This window comes from Colossoma macropomum, unplaced genomic scaffold (genome assembly GCF_904425465.1).
Source record: "Colossoma macropomum unplaced genomic scaffold, Colossoma_macropomum, whole genome shotgun sequence".
NCBI classification, from domain to species: Eukaryota; Metazoa; Chordata; class Actinopteri; order Characiformes; family Serrasalmidae; genus Colossoma; species Colossoma macropomum.
The window spans coordinates 14455509-14474326 of NW_023494788.1; the positions used below are offsets into that span (position 1 = coordinate 14455509).

General features: G+C 38.6%; 1 protein-coding gene across 2 annotated transcripts in view; it reads right to left on the reverse strand.

Annotated features, from left to right (window-relative positions):
* The window catches only part of tsc22d3 (TSC22 domain family, member 3), a 38527-nt gene that overhangs the window by 1815 nt on the left and 17894 nt on the right, over positions 1-18818 (reverse strand). Inside the window, exons 1-2 of one of the 2 annotated variants that reach the window (XM_036568552.1) lie at positions 678-983; positions 58-109 (exon numbers count right to left, since the gene is read on the reverse strand). In XM_036568552.1, coding sequence (XP_036424445.1) covers positions 58-109; positions 678-799 — 174 coding nt within the window. In that variant the 5' untranslated portion in view covers positions 800-983. Of the gene's footprint in view, positions 1-57; positions 110-677; positions 984-18818 lie in introns of those variants that run through there. The other variant, XM_036568551.1, reaches the window with a different exon arrangement.

Below are 18818 nucleotides of genomic sequence, written 5' to 3' on the forward strand. Positions count from 1 at the left end.
GAAATAGGGATTTATTTTTATGAGCACGTTGATGGTTTTTAAAGAATGTTCTCTTACCATTGCTTGTTCGATCTTGTTGTCTATGGCCACAACGCTTGCACCAGAGGCACTGCAAAAGGGAAAAAAAGGAAAAGTTAGTTCTCAGAAGCAGTAAATCACTACACGTAGGCAAAGTGACACTGATGGGTGTAGTGCATAGTGCACAGTGAACACAGAGGGGGAAAAACAAAGAAGGCAAACAGGCAGAGGGATGCAAATAAGTAGATCACCAAAGAACTAAATAACCAGTTATGAGCTGCTTTAAAATTTACAATGTAGGTGCGAACAGATGTCAGAGTAATACCAAAGACAATAGAGGCTGATATACAGTACGACTAAAGAAAGCAGCAAACAGTGAGTCTGTCACAGCTTATTAGCTAGACGGCTCTCATCATCAGATATAAGTTATCTAAGCAGTCAAAACCACATAAGCATTTCTCAACAAGAAAAGTAAAGCTAATAGCGAAGACATGTTCAGAACGACCATTAAATCGACTTCGCTTTACACCACAACAAGCCACCACACAATGCGTTCCCTCGATAAACAGGCTAGCTCTGTAGGCTAAGTTCAGCGTACCAGTCCAACACAAAACATGCCCAAACTAGTCAGGTTCGAGTAAAACACATCCAATATTTACCTGTTGTCAAGTTTGACAGACACAACATCTCCTCCCAAGAACGACGAGAAGAAGGAGATAGAGAAGTTGTGCAGCTGATAAACGGCGAGTTCCATTGGCGTTTTGAACATCTCCGTGCTCATGTTGAGAACTAAAGCTGTCTGAATAATGTTTTTCGCCACGTTTGCGACTTGTTAGAACACTAAAGCAGGTACACTATCGGCTGCTTCGCCTTGCTTTGTTGCAAATGCTTATGAAAGACCGGGCGCTAAAGCTCTACTGTGGTTTCTGCGAAACTCTGTCGGCGAATGATGCTATTTCTGCTGCAGCGCCGCTTTTATATCGGCTGTGTGGTGACGCCACATGACGCGGGGAATAAATTATGCAAATGAGCCTGGCAGCGTTGACCCCTCCCTGAACTCGCTGAAGGAACACCGCAGAGCAGAAACGACCCGTAGGTCAGAAACGAGAACATGAAAACAGCAACAATAAAACATGCACTGCAGAGATAAGTAACGCAGCGAGCACACAGCACTGACAAAGTGCACGCAGACTTTACTAAAGTAGCTGAAATAATAACAAGAAGGAAAGAACTGAAAAGTTCTACAGCCCTGAATTGAATGACTTCATCGTATCTACTTTAATGTTGTTAATATTTCATTAACTCTTCTGTAGAAAGTTAAAGAATTAAATACTTAATTAAGCATTTAAGAAGTAATAAATCTAAAATAAATATTTACATATATACATATCTTGTTACTGTGGGGCAAAACCTCTGCAAAATGGAAACTTTACAGGAGAAAGGGGAAAAAATCATAGTTAATGCAAAAGTTAATGCAAAAAATATTGTATTCCAAGTAATTATGGACAGTCCATACATCAAAAATAAATAAATAAACAAATAAAAATAAAAATAAGAAAATGAATAAATAAATCACATTGTGTAAATGGCAGCTGACATTCTCAAACTATGAAGAAAAATAGAAGTTTTGTTCAGAGAGCGATGAAAAATTCAGTGGTTTATTTGCAATTTGGCATTCATATCTCGCAGCTAGATTGTTTATTATTCCCTATAATCTGTTGTTCCTTCAAACGTGTTTTTCCATTCCTTATTTTATTTTCTCACTCCTCTCTATTGGTTCATTTCCGGCCTCTAGTGGCTAAACTGTATAATTACAGCCAGGCTCATCCATGGCCGCAGGCAGTAATGGGGGAGTAGTCCAAATATCAGCCACGTCCAGAAAGCTCATAGGAACACAATGTTACCACAGTATCAGACCATCCTCAAAGATTCACTTACTCTGCATCTGTTGCTAATCCCTCCTTTCTATGATTGAAATATTACTTCATGCAGCAAGCACAGGCTCGAATTAAAGAAAGGTCATCTAACTAAGCAAAAATAGTGTCTCATTATCTAACAAACCAACTATATTTAGTACAGAAAACTGGCTAACTAGACAGTAGACTGTCTCGTTCTTACTTTCTGACAGTAATTTTCTGCTCCTAGCAGATGGTTTAGGTTCCTTATTGGATGTATAAATCATGTTATGCCTTGTCAAGAAGGAAGCCAATGGCCTGGGAGGACATGTCCAGGCAGAAGACCCTATTCACTGCATGAGAGTGTTTCACACAGACTATCAGGACAGGCACATGCTTCTTATTTACCATTTACTCCACTATTCAGTACTCTACAAGTAGTCACAGAACGTGCCTTGTTAAAGGACCTTTACTATCACGTGCTGGGATGCACATGCAGACCAAAACTTTGTATTTTTGTCTTTTTTAAAATAGCATGTAAAAATGCCAACTGCCCTTTACATTCTATAAAAATTTCATGATGAATGCATCAATATAAATGCACCAAAATGAGTTGGAAAAAATCTACTAATTTCTATTCAAAGTATGTTTTTCCCTTATCTTGCATTTTGGAGATACAATGTTGTGTCGCAACAGCAATGTTATGTGTGTCATGTCAATACATATCGCAAAGCAGTTTTCACATTATTCACAACGACAGACATCCCTCACTGAAACCCACTGTCTTGCCTCAACTAAATCAATGAAATAAAAAGCAAACTAGGCCTAGAGTGGTTATTCATTACACAGCTTTATGAGTAAGTATCAGATTAAGGTATTTGGAAAAATGAATTGCTCCAGGTGAAGGTTTTAATCAAAACAAAACTCACAACAGTCCACTTTCACAGAATCTAAACTTTAATATCTATAACATAAAGCTTATAAACCCCATACTTGCTTTAAATAACACCATACTATTGCTGGATGCCTAAAGGGGGCTCCATTATTCAATGACAGTACTGTCCAGCCTTTTCACACAGTGACCCCATGCAGAAAACTAGGTGTTGTATATTGATTCATGTCTGCAGTCTATGGTAAGGATGAAAGTGTGAAGTGACCTCATTTACATATGAAAAATGGAAAACAGAGTTTCATCACATGCCAATCAAGAGCTTTCACTGACTAGTTAGCCTCTGTATAGGTGTTTCAGATTGCTGACTGGGACAATTTCCCCAGGGAAATACTGCATTAGATTAATGATTTCGTTTGAGCCTAAAATGAATGAAATACCACAGCATCCTAAAATCAAATCAATAGGTTTCTATTAGCAAAAAGTTATTGGATTCATTGTAAATGAATGGGTGTGCCTTTTAATAGCTTTAACCTTAGCCCTAATGATTTTGGCTGATTAGGTTTACAGCTATATTGACAACAGAGCTGCCCCAATGGACAAATCAAGTCTTTTGTGTCACTTTTTGCTCTATAACTGTAATTGCTATTTCACTAATTCAAATCCCTCTCTGGCCCAGAGACACTTTTGGCAGGCTATTATGTTCTCCAGGCTCTATTAAGAAAAATCAATATCACTCTGTACGAATATAACCAAATTAACACCACAGCTTTGTGCAGTTTCTCTTGTAGAGATACAGTACTATGTAAGAGTCAGAGACCCCCCTTATTTATTTAATTTCTAGTCAAAATGGCAATCAATTAATTACTTAGTTATTCATTTTTTAGAGTCAGGAAAAAGAGCAGAAAACATATATTTAATAGATAATTACACAGAAGGCTCAATAACTAAATATAAGATACATTTTTTTCAGTATTTAGTGACTCCACCTTTTACCTCTTTTAAATCATCCATTCTCTCTGGGGTGGTCAGTCCATTGCTCTGAGAACACTAGTAGCTTTCTTTCTTTTTTTTTCTAATGGCTTTTTGACAGCTACACATTCTTTCAGATCAATAGCGTTGAGTTATCTTCTCAAAGTAGAAAACACCTGTGGATTTTTTTTAGACCTAAAGCAAGAGTGGAGTTTGATTTTCTCCTCTCTCTCAAAGATATAGGGGTAGGGCGATGTCAATCTAACTGGCATATGATGGTGTCTATAGGACAACTTTGCAATGGACAGTGACATGAGGGGGGGGGTACATGGTAGCATTAGTCTTACAAAGGTACTAAAAATACTCAACACTCCTTAAAATACATATAAAATATAAATACAATCCTTAAAATACATATTCATCAGTTGAGATCTCTGGGTAAGTAATAAGCTGGTAACATTAGTCTTATAAAGGTGGTTTAAATAATCAACACGGATTGGAATCTGGGCGACGTGATTTTTATCTCAGAGTGCGGAATAACTTTTCAGAAAGTCAGAGCATCAGCGTTCTCTCTATCGCTCCATCCCACTGGCCAGACAGTCCTTTTCTCCACACTGACTACCTCTACGTGACATGAGTGATGCAGCAGTGAGTTCTACAGCTCGCACTGATGGACACTCATACACTACGTCAGCACTGCGGAGCTGTTCTTTTGGCCCAACGCTACAAAGATGAAAGTTTTAAGTACTGTACTAAGGTGCCAGAAGGGGTTCTTTGGAATGATGTCATAAAAGAACCCTTTGTGGGTCCCCTAAGAACCTTTCAACAAAATTTTACAATGAGATCTGTGAAGGTTCTACACCGATTAAAGTTTTTTCCTAGACTCATGTGTCAAGCCCAAGAACCATCAAGGAACCTTTAATTTTAAGAATGTAGAAAACATAAAAGCTCTAAGTTGATCCTATTTAAAGAAGTTTAACAGGCAAGAAGTGAACACACATTAGTGTCAATAGTTCTTGTCACATTTCGTTTTTATGCAGACTCTGTGAAGCTGCCAGGTTGGATTTCATAGAAGCTCTGCCGAGAGGTAAGTCTTTACATGTTCTCTCCAGGACAATAGCCCCCTGCTGTGCTGTGGTCAGGCTAATTGGTGAGAGCTGATCACTCTTTGCTGTATGAAACAATAACGACAGTGCAGAGGCAGAGGAGAGAGGAGAAATCTCTTCTTAACCTGCAAGGTTGTGCATCATGGTGAGATCCCTGCAGGTGGTGAGGTACAGTTAGCACCACAGTTCGCTGTTATGTAACCGTCATCAAGGGAATGGTGTTTTTTTTTAGTAGCTTGCTGCGAACGTGGAAAAGCAAAGCGCAGATCTGCCAGCATAATATTGCTCCATAATTACAGGACTCCCTCTGCTGCTGCCTTGTGCTGAAGCAGCATCCTGACAGCCTCTGATTAGACGTATGATGACAGCCAAGTTCCTGCATATGCCACATTAGCTTAGTGTGGTGTAAAGCACCTGAGTAAAGATACTGTACTTTCATGGAAAATGATTTAACTTAAAGGGTCCATAAATTGGGAATTTTAAAGTTAGAAGTGTTTGATGTACTGTGTGAACATCACTGCCCCAGTTCATATTTGTGTGTATGGAATCTACACTGCAAAAACAGCCTGTTTTAAATGTACTGTTTTTGTCATATCACTCATTTACATATATCCACCTACTTAGCCTAGAGCAGGCTAGCTCATGTTAAAACATTGTTTCAACCTGGAGTGCTTTGAATGAGGTGCCATCCAGGACAGCCAATCAGAACAGAGATCATTTGCATATATTTTAGGTTTCAAGGCACGATAACAAAAACAGTGTAAGAGAAAAACAGATGTTGGAAAATGGTCATGTAAAAACGACTTTTTTTGGTACATTCAGTTTTAGTACATACACTTTTGTCATTCTTACAAACTGTTCAACAAAAAAATCAAATCAGTGCCAGTTTCTTTGCACCAAGCAAAAATGTGCTATTATAGAAACAGAAATATGCTTTCCCTAAAATGTGATACCCATCTAAACTGGCCGTAACCAAACTTTGGGCCTACCACTGGGCCCTGGCCATTTAAGGGGGTTAATGGTTAAAGAGCCTCACATTACCAATTAAACGTTTTTCCTGGAACTATCTAATCAAGCCAGAGACCATTTAGGAAGCTTAATTTTTGAGAGTGCACCACTGCACTAGTCATATGACATCTCCCTCTCTCAATTGTATGCATCTCAAAGCCATGACTGATTGTGCTGAGAGAAAGTAGCTGCCAGCTCTAACAAAGCCTCGCACATCATGTTGCTTTAACGGAACTGGGAGATTGTACTGTGTGCCCTGTCACCATGTGAGGGTGGAGACGTCTCCAGCTCCCTCAGATAAACAATTGCTTTGGGCTGCTGCTGTGATACGCTTTTGAAGACCTTTTAAGACTTATACTAAACACTGATACGGTGTTAAATAGAAAAAGCACAGCGCTGAAAGGCCACACTAGGTTACACTGTAATGTTTTATGTAACAAGACCATTTCTGTTTCCTAGTAACAATGTCAGCTACCAGATACGGCATCTCAACACTGATAATTATGTTATGGCTAGCATGTGTTTCATTAAAAATCTCTTTCCTAAGTTACAAAAATTAAAATTGCAAAAGTATTGTAAGTTTTATTATTATTATTATTAGTAGTAGTAGTAGTATTGTTGTTGTTGTCGTTGTTGTTGTTTTGTTGTTGTTGTTATTATATTAGTGCTTAGTTTTGTTAACTGCAAAAGCAGAGTGTTAATTTCTACATAAAAACACTTTATATAAACATACCCTGAACTGTAAAAACTGTTACCAGGCCCAATAATACTTTAATAATTCTTGAGATTTTAGTTAAATCTGTTATCTATTATAACACAATATTAAAATATTATTTCCAAGTAATGTTTCCATATCCTTACTTTTGTTAAAACATCCATTTTACTGGACTAGATTTGACAGAGTGCAAATTGATGTAAGCCTACTTAAGCCGACTTGACAATAGAAGTGGTGACTTCAGTTCTTTACCGAAAAATGTTAAAACACTGCAAAACGATCCATGCAAACTATTGAGTTTGGTTTTTTAAAAAGGCATTTCCTCAATTTCTTCCAATTTTCTAAATAATTTAGAAAGCTAAAATGTCAGCAAAGTCAATTAAAGTGCCTTGATATGAAATGGTTAATTGTAGAGAAACCTACCAGCTCTGATTTCTTTACAATGGAGGTGATAGGAACCAGGGGCCCATTGTATTCACTATCAAACCAATCGTAAAACAATGTCTGTGGCAACAGGCAATGTATTTGTAACAGTTTCATGTGATAACTTTATGTAAGGGAGCTTTTAGATGCATTAATATCTTTGGATGTCTGGTTCCTGTCACCATCACTGTTAACAATTCTGATTCGGTACGTTTCTCTAGACCAAAGTATTTCACATCAAACCATTCCAAATGACTTTGTTTACATCTGAATGACTTAATTATGCAGAAATTTTGAAAAATCAGTAAATATCACCTTTAAGTAGGCCGAACACCTAATTTTTTACAGTGTGCTTTTTTGTACTGTCAAGTGCAAATTGACTGTAACTACACAGTTCACAAGAACAAAGAACGCGAGAACAGTCCATCTGTCATTGATTAAAGTAATGAGGTTAGACATGTAATGAGCCTGTTCATGACAGTCATACTTGAACCTACCAATTTTCACACCTTGTAGAACAAGCCCTGCAAGCCTAACCTTGGGATTGTGGCAGCGGTTAGACGAGCACTCTGGTTTTTCTTTTTTTTTTTTCACTCTCACCGCACACCCACGCAACTAATCCATCAGCTGTCAGCACTAATGATACTTACACAACCTGGCCTGTGCAGCACTTACCGCCTGCTGTCTCTCCTCTTGAATAGGCTAGGTGAGTAGGGGGGCTGGAAGCTCATGGCTGGAGCTGAATGCGGATTGCGGGATGTAGTGGATGAGTTATCTCGGTGCCAGGCTCAGGCTGTAGCTGAGTATTGTGCAGGAAGTTTGGAGTGGTCAGGACGTGGGTGAAAGTGTCTCATTCTCTAAGCTGAATGGGAGGAGAGTGAACAGACAGGGACCCTTTCTCCTTTCTCTGCTCGGAAATGTTTTCCTTTTTTTCTTTGCCTCTACGCTCTATCGGACTTTTCGCACAACGAGACAAATACCCAGAATGCCCGATTGGCGAGCAGTGGTTCTAATATGGTAACGTGTCAAAACAATAATGATTAATGTCTGTATTTTTTAGCATTTTTATTTAATATATTTATATTTGGAGTATTTAGTTGGGAAGTGTTGTAGTAACACTCTAATTCTATTGTTAAGTTATAACAAAAGGGTTAAAATCAGAAAATGATCTGATCAGGATTTTTTTTTTCTCTGTGGTATCTAGGTAGATACAGCCATGAGAATTCTCTCATTGGTTAGGACTTCAGGAGCTGAACTGAAGGCCTAATGCATCAGATTAACAACTAAACTATAGGAGTTGACAATGGAATCAATAATGTTTTGATTAATAATGGGTGGGACCACGTTCATGAATAAAAAGTCATTCTATGCCTTCTGGAAGTCCTGAATATGTCACTGACTGCAAACATGAGCAGTAGCCTGACGAATGCATTCAAAACAGGGTCAGCAGTTCTATATCAGGGCTCTTAATTGAAATAGTCACTGTAAAACTGATACAGTTTTCTTTGTTTTGCCATGGAGTTACATACTACACAGACAGCAATTGAAAAACCTTTGGGGTTGGGGGGGAGGTATCGGTACAGTTTAAATAAAAAAAAAAAAATGTTGATACTGTATTCAAATTGTGTATTCAAAGTGTATATTTAAATAAAAGCAAGGTCACATGGTTCAAGTTGTCTGTTTTCTGTTTGTCTGCTTCAATATTGCTCTAAAACCAGATAAAACCCCCATGATTAAAGTATTTGTCTTGTTTTGTTCCCTGAAGCATCTCTTGAAAGAAACTATTATCATGCCCATCTTAAAGACTCCATAAATCTTGTGTGTTTGTTCTTTTGCGCAGGATAATTGCGTTTTTGTTGAAAGACTTCGGACGACATGTTTCAACTGATACAAGTCTAATGTTCAGCCTGCAGACAGTATTGTTATGAGTGAATAGCCAGAAATCTCTTACAGGAAAAAGCCTCGATCATATTCCAAAGAACACAATCATGCAGTACAGCATCACTCTATACGTCCGGAATTATTGCGGAGCGCTTGTTTCAAAAAAACATGTCTTAGCAGGAGCTGCCTATTCAAGCCGGGAGATTAAAACCCAATTTCTTTTAATCTATTGAATATATTTAATGGTCTGATTGGGCTGGGTCGAGAGCAAGGCTTTACCTGGATAAGGTAAGTTTTAAGAAATTGGTTTAGTCTATAATTCATTTAGACTATGAATTTATTTGTCTGCTCCGTGTCACAGAAAAATTGGATTAAGGAGCCAATATCCTAATTTCTTGTTTTTTTCTAGCTTGTTCTGAGTTAACTTCTGATGTTTGAGCATGTTTTAATTTAATTTGAAAAATTGTATTTCCATAATATAGGTCCTTTAATTTGTGATATAAATGCATCTTTAGCCACCGATTTTGCTTTTCTTTGGAATAATATTTCAATATGCTTTTGTTATGTAATAGAAAAGGGGAGACAAAAAAGTGTCATGTGGACTCCACAGGGAAAATCAGCATCTGAGAACATTGCACAGTGGTAGCCTGTTACAAATTGCCTGCCTGATGCAATAAGACAGGTTAATGGCAAGCTTTAAAATATTGTTCATGCTGGGCCCACCACCCTTTTAAGCACTCTGTTTGCATCTCTCCTCAGCAGGCAATATTTTTTCTCGCTGTTTTTCACCAAACAGTCACCTTTCACCTAAAGTACTGGTCAAAGGTTTGGACACATGTACTCCATAGAAGGATTTCACGTACTTTTACTATTTTAGGGCACTAACAAATGCATCAAAACATAAAATAATGCATAAGGAATTGGTCATTTTATCTGGATCCCCCCTCTTTGCCTTGATACAGGTTTGCATTTGGCATTCTCTTATGCAGGTTCATGAGGAGTCAAAGGTCTTGTTTACAATATAGTTATATTTATTAAATGTCAAGCCTTGAAGCCTATAAATCAAAACTGAACCATTAAGAAAAACATGTATTCAATCAAGTGTGTCCAAACCTGCAACTAGTAGCCACAAAAACATCAGACTGTACCTCTTGCAGTGGTCTGTAATTACTTCTCCTGAAGCTTGCCACTGTGACAGCTTTAAAGGAAGGAAGATAAACAGCAAAGCATGAACTGTTCCTTTCCTGCTCTGTTTTCACACGAAGTGGCATGTTATGCATGCGTTATAACCAGACTTTGCATTGTCCTGAAAACATCTTGATGTGGCCTTGGGCTTAGCACTATGTGGCTCGTGTCTGTGTGTTCCCATCAACACGCACTAACGAGGTGCTACTTCAGCCGTCATTCACTTCCACACCCACACAAATAATTCTGCGACGGTCATGTGACATATTGAGCTATCGTGATTGGTAAGGCGTTTAGTGGCTCCGTTATCTGATGACACTGAGGGGACACTTATGTAAGGCTCTATTTGAATAGTTATCGAATGGCCTGTGAGCATATGTATAAGCAGGTTTATATGGCCTTATGAAGCAGGTGTAGGCCTGTCCCTGACCCTGCAGCACTGACATCTGCTAACATCTGTCCTGTCTACACCCAACTACAGCCTCCCTCCAAACATGAGGCCCACGCACACAAAACTATGGGGTATAGAACTGTATTCATGAATTCCCAGTTCTTGCTGGATATTAAAGGGACACAGTGACTAATTTACACTTTCCCACTTGCCTCAAATGTAGTTCATCGACAAGACAAGTTTGGTGTCTGAAGACAGTCAGCTCAGTTTAGTTCAATTAGGTGCGTAGATATTGCAAAACAATTGAAATGCCTTGCATGCTTGGTTAACTGTAACAATGTACTAGGTGTGAACATATCCATTATGGTGTCACTTCTGTCGTGGAGTGAAGGTTGTAGAAGTCTGTCTGTGTACAAATCTGAGCATGGCGTGCAAAGCTTTCTGTTAAGCATGTGTTAAAGCTAACAACCAACACTTTTCCCTCAAGGGGCTTTATGGAGCCTAGAAAGTGTGACTATAGAGCAAGTTAATGTAGAACAAAAAGTCACAGAGGTCAAAGCCATACGTCTGCTTGTTTTGTAAGTTCAGCTGTGCTCAGCTCCTCTGCGCCAACTCCGAATGAGCGTTTTTCAGCAGAGAAATGCTGAGCGGTCTGTAAGGGTTTGCTGAGTCGAAATCACACACGTCTGGACCTGACCTGGGTTGCATCAATTGTATGTAATTCTATGGCAGTAGTGGCATCAGGACTGCTGTTTCGGATAGGCACGACAAATTTGTTGGCAGGCTGAAATATGAGCTTCTCTGTCATGGATGGATGGAAATAGGCTGCATCAGTTGAAGTATAGACTATGACCAAGATGAACATCTCTTTAAAAAAACTGCAGTAGGAACCATGTTCTGCTAGTCCACCTAAACACATTAAAGTACAACAAAATTATTTCTTGCTTTGTGTGCAGGAGCAATAATGACCAACATAACTTCAATGTCTATCATATGCCTTCTGTGTTAATGAGCTGGTTGATAATTGCACAATGTCGAGAGTTGGATAACTGTAGTTACGTTACATTTCTAATGTTATATGGTTTTCTTGGCTACTTTCATGCTTGAAACAAGATATGTTCATACGCTTCCAGTGGGCCCCTCCACATATTTATCCCCAAAATGCTGACAGCATCACTGCTAAACTCTCCTATCTGTGTGCTAAGATGTGCTTGATTTAGTGCCAAAAACTATAGCTGAGAGTGTGCAGGTGGCTCAGGACAGAGCAATGCTTAGCAAACCTGTCACAGTTATGTTTTTTGCTTAAACAAGGATTTTGACTGGTCATTGTCAAAAATTACATTTTGAATATATCATATTTAGTCAGTGCATTTTGGCTGTATTTTTTGGTTTATTAATTCATAAGAGGTTAATATTATACGTAAATTGGATCAGTAATTTTTTAAGTCTGCCACTAGCTACTAAGCTACAGACTAATGTGTGTGTTACAACCTCATCTGATTTAGTAATGCATAAATCTGAACTTAGTAAACACTTACGTTACACCTTACCAACATCTGAACTTGTCCAATTGGCCCCTGGTACCTGACAAAAACTGTAATATAAATGTATAAGGTTTTATATGTTTGCATGAAACACATGTATGGCTTTTTTAAGTCTCTTTCTGCAGTTTTTTGTGAGTGTAATTTAGGTGAATATCAGTACTATGATAATATTATGCAGTTATGACATATTGCCATATCAGCATAGTCTTCTCTGGATATATATCTTCCTAATTAAAAATATTCAGAGTACAAACTATGTTTGCACTCTAGGTTTGCCTTGAGAAGTCAAGCACTAAAAGAAGCCCTCTTGTACAGCTTTGCATTACTGAAAAAGTGCTATTTTGCACATTTTGTGAGGCACCTCAGATAAGAGAAACTAAATAAACAGCTAAACGAATAAATGTGAAAGCAAAAAAGTACTTCCCACAGCTGAAGGTGCATGATTAAATCCCATGCTGTAGCCCAACCGCAAATGACTCCAATCAGCTTCACCAATCTGATTAGCTTCTATCAATCTTAGCACAATCTCTCCAGTGTCCTAGAGTGAATTATGCTTTCACTATCCAGCGTGACTGCGCTCTGATAAATGAGGAACATCCTTGTTGAAAGTCCCTCTAAATCTGTCATAATGACCTTCATGAATGGGCATACTTGAGTATAGGCATTCCTAGCTAGTAATGTTGTGGTTAACTGTTGACTGTACCTTAGAAATGTGGAGTTATTATTGTCATTTTGCTACGTATTCACTTTACATTAGGTATTCATTACATAATTAATCACATAATTGTAAGGACTGCAAGTTTAGAAACCACTCTGACAGAATTTCTCTCTTGTTTCAATGGACTACTTTCAAGGCATATACACCAGGAGTGAGCTATAGGAGGGTCATCTGAGTTCACCTTACAGAAAGATGTTTTTTTCCTGGAAGCAGAATGGATTCCATGAGGAACTTTGTACAGCACGTCTCTGATGAGGCTACTGTATAGTTTGTCAGTATCTACAGTTCATGTGCAAACTGGCCCCTGCTGCTCAGGCATGAAAATGGATTGCTCCAGATGTGACTGCAGCCATGCAGCAGCAGCCGTGCTGCTGCAAATAAGCTCAATTAATAATGCATTACTTTCTGCGGAGGCCCAGAAACATCGGAGTGGGTTACTCACGCGTGAATGCTCTTGGGCTACACTAATCGATGCCTCTTGTTACACAATGGCCTCCTATGGGCTCAGCTGCACAGAGAGCTGCTTCTGAAGAAAGTGGGTCCTGCTGTCACGGCAGCCTTATATAACTGACCCCATCTGCAGCTTGGCCTGAGGAAGCCACGAGCCTGAACACTGCCTCCCCAGTATCATTTCACTCTGTAACGCATGTACGCCAGAGCATGGCTACCATCTCCATATCCATCAGCTTCTGGATGGGTCTGATCATAGGTAAATGTGTCGACAGTTTTAAGGTTTGACAAAAGCTAAATGTGCCTTTGAAAAATTGATGATGGCTACACAGGTAGGCCTATCTTTATCACTATATTTTTTAGTGCATTTTTGTTTAAACTAGGACTGCCCAGTCCTACTCCAGGAGATCAACCCTCTTACAAAACTTGACAAAAAAATTAAGCTTCCTACTGGTGTGGATTTCTTTATGCTCAAAGATGCTGATAAAATGCTACTTCAGTGTTAATACTACCCCCTTGTAATTAATCTGAATTATAATGGAGAAGAAGAACATCTGTACATTTCACAAAAGTAACAAGTCCAAACCTTTTACAAACCTATTACAATGCTTTTGTTGTTTTTTTCACAGTTAAAATGACAGTTTGTTCCACTTATTGAGATTATTTAGAAACATTTTATGTAGTTTTAATTCTCAGTGTCAAAAAAGCAACTTTTATAGCACCAGTGCTACATGCTCAAAATGTTACACACAGTCCTGCATTTAAATAATATAAAACAACAGTTAAACTTTACAGTTTTCACAAGGTTATCATAGTCATATAATTCAGACTTATGCTTATGCTAGTTTTCCTTTTGCAGCCCTGCGGTGGATAACGTCACTGACCAGCATGGCTGGACTAGAGGAGGTGTGGGGCACGCCACAGGGACTTTGTTTGGGTGGTCAAGGAGCCCCTGCCTTTCCTGCTTTCAAAGCAGCAGTGCTTAGGGCTCGGCCACTGTCTGTGTTTTGGCCCGGACAGAGGGAGAACGTGCCAGGAGGAAGGTGGGTTGGCGCAATTTTGATGTCAGAGCACTCGCTCTCACGCAGACTGGCTGGCATCAGCACACAGGGCAGAGTGAGGCTTCATGGGGCTCAGAGCCTGTGCCCAAATTCACTCATTAGAGCACATCTCCCCTCCAGATAGACTCGACCACATATATTCACTTTTGTACGTGCACCGCATCTTATTCATTTCCTCAGGTACTCCTTGGTGTCTCCGGTCTGGAGGAGGTCTTGTTTATTTGCTGCAGGCAATGAGGCCTGAAAATGAATGCAAATGTATTGAAATTCAATATTTCTTTTCACTGTGTCTCTTGACAACCACAGTTTAATGAGTTCATTACCTCGTGTGCGCAAGTGCAATTAGCATTACAGGACAGGAGTGGGGAAAAAAAGGCAGGCCAAGATGACAAGGTGTTTTCTAGAAATATGAGCGACCGCAACTGACGTTGATGTATTGCAGCTAGAGTTAAAATGGTTCTGTGTTTATTGTGAAGGAACTTGTGTGATCAGGCAAATGGCTTAGTCATGCTCCAATTAGTCACATCAAAGCTTTCATTAATATCTCTGTACTTAGCGAATTGAATAATGTAGAACAAGGTGGAGGAGAACAAAGCATGTTGGGCTTATGTCGCATTTGTCAATGTCTTTTGTATCAGTTACCTTACAGACCACAAGCTAAAGAGTAATGCTTTATTTTACGTCTTATATTATAGAGTGCCCTGCAATAGTATGGGGACACTTAGCTTTTCAAACTCTTTTAAATACACATAAGCATGTTTTGTTTTTTAAATTACAGTATCTTAACTGCAAGGGCCCATATATGGCTTAGGATTGACCTATCCATGCTCTGCCCACAAATGTGCATTTTATATGACAACTGTTGCTAGGTTGGACAAGCTTGTCAAAGCATAAAAATCCTATTCAACATGAGAAGGAATTATTTGTGAAAATATGCAAATTCAAATGATACTTATTTTGTATGTGTGTGAAAGATCACACTAGTAGGACAGATAGCATATAATTTCTTCTTCTTGTAATTGAGATAAAGTTAACACGGTGGCAAAGTCATTGTTTTTGATTCACTACTACGAAGGAAATTTGTCATTTTGCAGCCTAACTATGCCCAGTCTTGGTAGTAGCACTGCATGACCAGCACCACCTGGGGCAGTGGGGTTTAAGAGCCTTGCCCAAAGCCTCAAGCAGGTATACACAGTCTGCCCTGAGATTTGAACCCTCTACCTTCCAGGTGCAGGCTCACTGCTCCTAAGCTACCAGCCACCCAACTGGAAACCTTAATGTCAACACTACTTTGCCAATCTAAAGTCCAACCTAAAATCACAGACTGAAAGTCATATTTGGCAACTTTCTGTGAAGCTTGCCCAATCTCATAATAGATGTTGTGAAAGATTGTATTTGTGGGTGGAGGACTGATAGTGGACTGTGGCTGGAGCATGTATATATTAATTTCATAGTAGTTACTGAATAATAAGTCTTTATTTAATGATAAGATAAAAGTTAGATTAATAACTGCTGAATTGACTAATACATTCAAGAGGTCAACCTATTAAAGATTAATTAGCCCAATAATGTGGTGCTATTTCACTGCTATCACAACAAACTAGTTACCATTGTTGAGAGTATTATTATTATTATTATCCTAATTATTTTTTAATGGAAATTAACAAAATGGGTTTTTACTCCAAGTAATTTTGAATCTTTTTATTGTTCAATTCATCATGAAATGCTCACACCATATAAAGAGCAACTGGTTTTCTACTTCTAAAAAAAATTCCAAAGTTTTAACAAAAGTTTAGGAAAAAAACATCAAATCATTTTTATTTAAAACCTACTATCCATAGCAAAGGAGATACAGTAACACTTTACTTGAACCCTGCCACAGACATAATCATGCCATATCCCATGTCATGTCAGATGTCATATGCTGTCATGAGTTGTTAAGATTATGTCCAGGTCAGACATCATAATGGTCATGACACAGAACTAGAGTCCCCTTATGACAACTTATGACAGCACATATTTATAGTATGTTTATGTAGTTCAAGTAAAGTGTTACCTTAGATCCTTTGTTGAACATGAAGCCGATTACTTCAAACTATACTCAAAGTATTAGCAGACAGTTGTTTTAATTTAACAAAACCTTTGCAGGTATGTTTTCCTGCTTCATTAAAAAGTAAAAGAAAATGTTTCCAGCTCTGCAGTGTGCTAGAGGCTTAAAGAGGGTTTTGAAAGATGCTGTCTATTGTGCACATAGACTTTACAGACTGCACAGACACACAAGGACGTATAAAGTTTGTTTGCACTTCCTAAACTGGTCTAGTTTCAGCATTTCAGTGAGAATGGTGAGTGAAAGTGTTGGAGGCTATAAAAGCAGAGGCACGCGCTCTGGCTCAGTGTTTGCTGTCAGGCTGCAGGCTGCAGGCAGGGCAGATTTAGTGCACCTGGCCCAGGCCGCCTCCTCTTACCTCCCTCTCCCTTTCCCCCCAGATGCCCTACACACACATTCTCAGCCCTGCTTCTGGCCATGAATGGAGCTTAGCTCAAGAGAAATTCCAGAGGAAGCAGCCAACTCTGCGCAGCTCTCTGATCTGACTGAAATCCAGCCTTTCACTGCCGGTATATGTGCTTTCATGTGTTGCACGTTTGTAGGCTTGTATTTTCATGTCTTTGCATGTGCATGTCACTAAAATAAGCAATGCACTGAATTTATTTCACTCGAATGTGTACATCATTATATGTTGATGGTTAATGTATTATTAATGAAGAAATGCACACATTTCAATGCATTACTTTTTGCAGTGTACCTATCATTGCATTCTTAGCATTAGAAAGAGGGGATTTAACGGTTTGAAGACATGAACAAAAAAAATTATACAAGTTCAGGTAGCCGAGGCAGTGACGTAAAAGCTCAGACTGGAGTTAACCAGGCAGAGAGAAGCATGCAAGTGAAAAGAACAGAGCAGAGATGGAGGTAGCTGATGTGTAGGATTTGCACACGTAGGCACAGCTCAGAGCCAGCTAGCTGTCATGTTATCTCCACAACAATTTGGAAGTGCAGACATACTGGAGGTGGCTCCCACAAAGACGGAGAGACGCTGGCACACTGCCAACACTCCAGAAACACGCTATGTACACAGGGGTCAGCAGAGGTGAAGACTGTGCATTAGCCCACGTTATTCCTTACGGGTACTGTATAGACTGACTATGCTGTCATCCAACTGCATGCCAATAATCAATGAATACACCAGTGTATTATGTTAATACTAAAGCTAATCTCAGCTCAGCTTGACTGAGTGAAGGGACACAGTACTGTGCAAGTCAGTGATCTTTATGTATTTATTCAATTTCCAGTCAAAAATGCTTCAAGTTCATTTTTCAATTTCAGAAAAAACACAGAAAACATGAATTTAAAAAAAAAAAAAGAAACTACTAAATATAATTAGTGTGTCCATCCTTTGCCTTCATTACAGCTTCCATAGTTTTTCCAGAGACTTGCTTTCAGTTTTTCAAAGAAATCCACACCTCCAAAGTTCAGTCTTGGAAGTTAGTTGAAATTATCACTTTTCACAATTCAAGTAATCCCAAACACATGCAATGATGTTGAAGTCCGGACTCTGGGGTGGCCAGTCCATTGTTCTGAGGACACCAGCAGCTGTTTTGTTCGATTTTCTTTTCGTTTTTTCCATTTCCATTTCTCAGCATTAGTTGTTAGGAGTCCAGTTTCTCTATATTTGTTAAAAACAATTTTAACTACAGTTTTGGAAACCACTTCTTTGTGACTTATTTTCTTTGACCTTTCCTTCCTTATCCAAGTGTAGTATGTTCTGTGTAATGTCCATAAATATATCCTGATAAATCACTTTCATGAATAAATAAATGAAAGGTGGTGGATTGTTGTTATTGTTGTTAACAGCATTTTACTGGGCAGTAATGTTTTAAAACTTTTGTTACTGTTTGATCTCTGTGTTTTATTTTTTTGTCTCTTAAAAAACTGTTAATTACAAAAATATATATTTTAAAAATATATATTGTTCTTATTTTTAACTTTAACACTAACAACATTCCAAACGTTATTGCAAACAATGGCTGAGTCTTTTGCCCTCTCACACTCTTTGCCAGTAACTGTTACATAATGAGCCCTGAGTCATTTTTAGCTTTTTTTTTTCGGCCCATATGGAAAGTCTGATCCCAGTTCAAACAGGATAGAAGTGGTCAGATCCATTATATGGTGAAATGGAAAAAGTCGACCAGCTCTGAGGGAAGAAAAACTGGCAGTTTCTGTCACCCAGTATGGCACAGTATGTCCTCTAACCATGCTCTGATCACAAAAATAAAAGAAAACAGACCCATTTTATATGGAGAACGCTCATGCCTATTATATACGCCTATCATCCATATTTTGTGTGTCATTTGGACACATTCAGGCTCATTGAGAAGGCTTTTAGAGAAGTGAAAACAATGAGAAAAGGCTAGCCACACCCAAAGTCTCCTTTTATCTTAAAAACATCTCAGACCTTTTATTACTGTTTCACTTTTAAATGAAATTTTAAATCTTTTTTCTT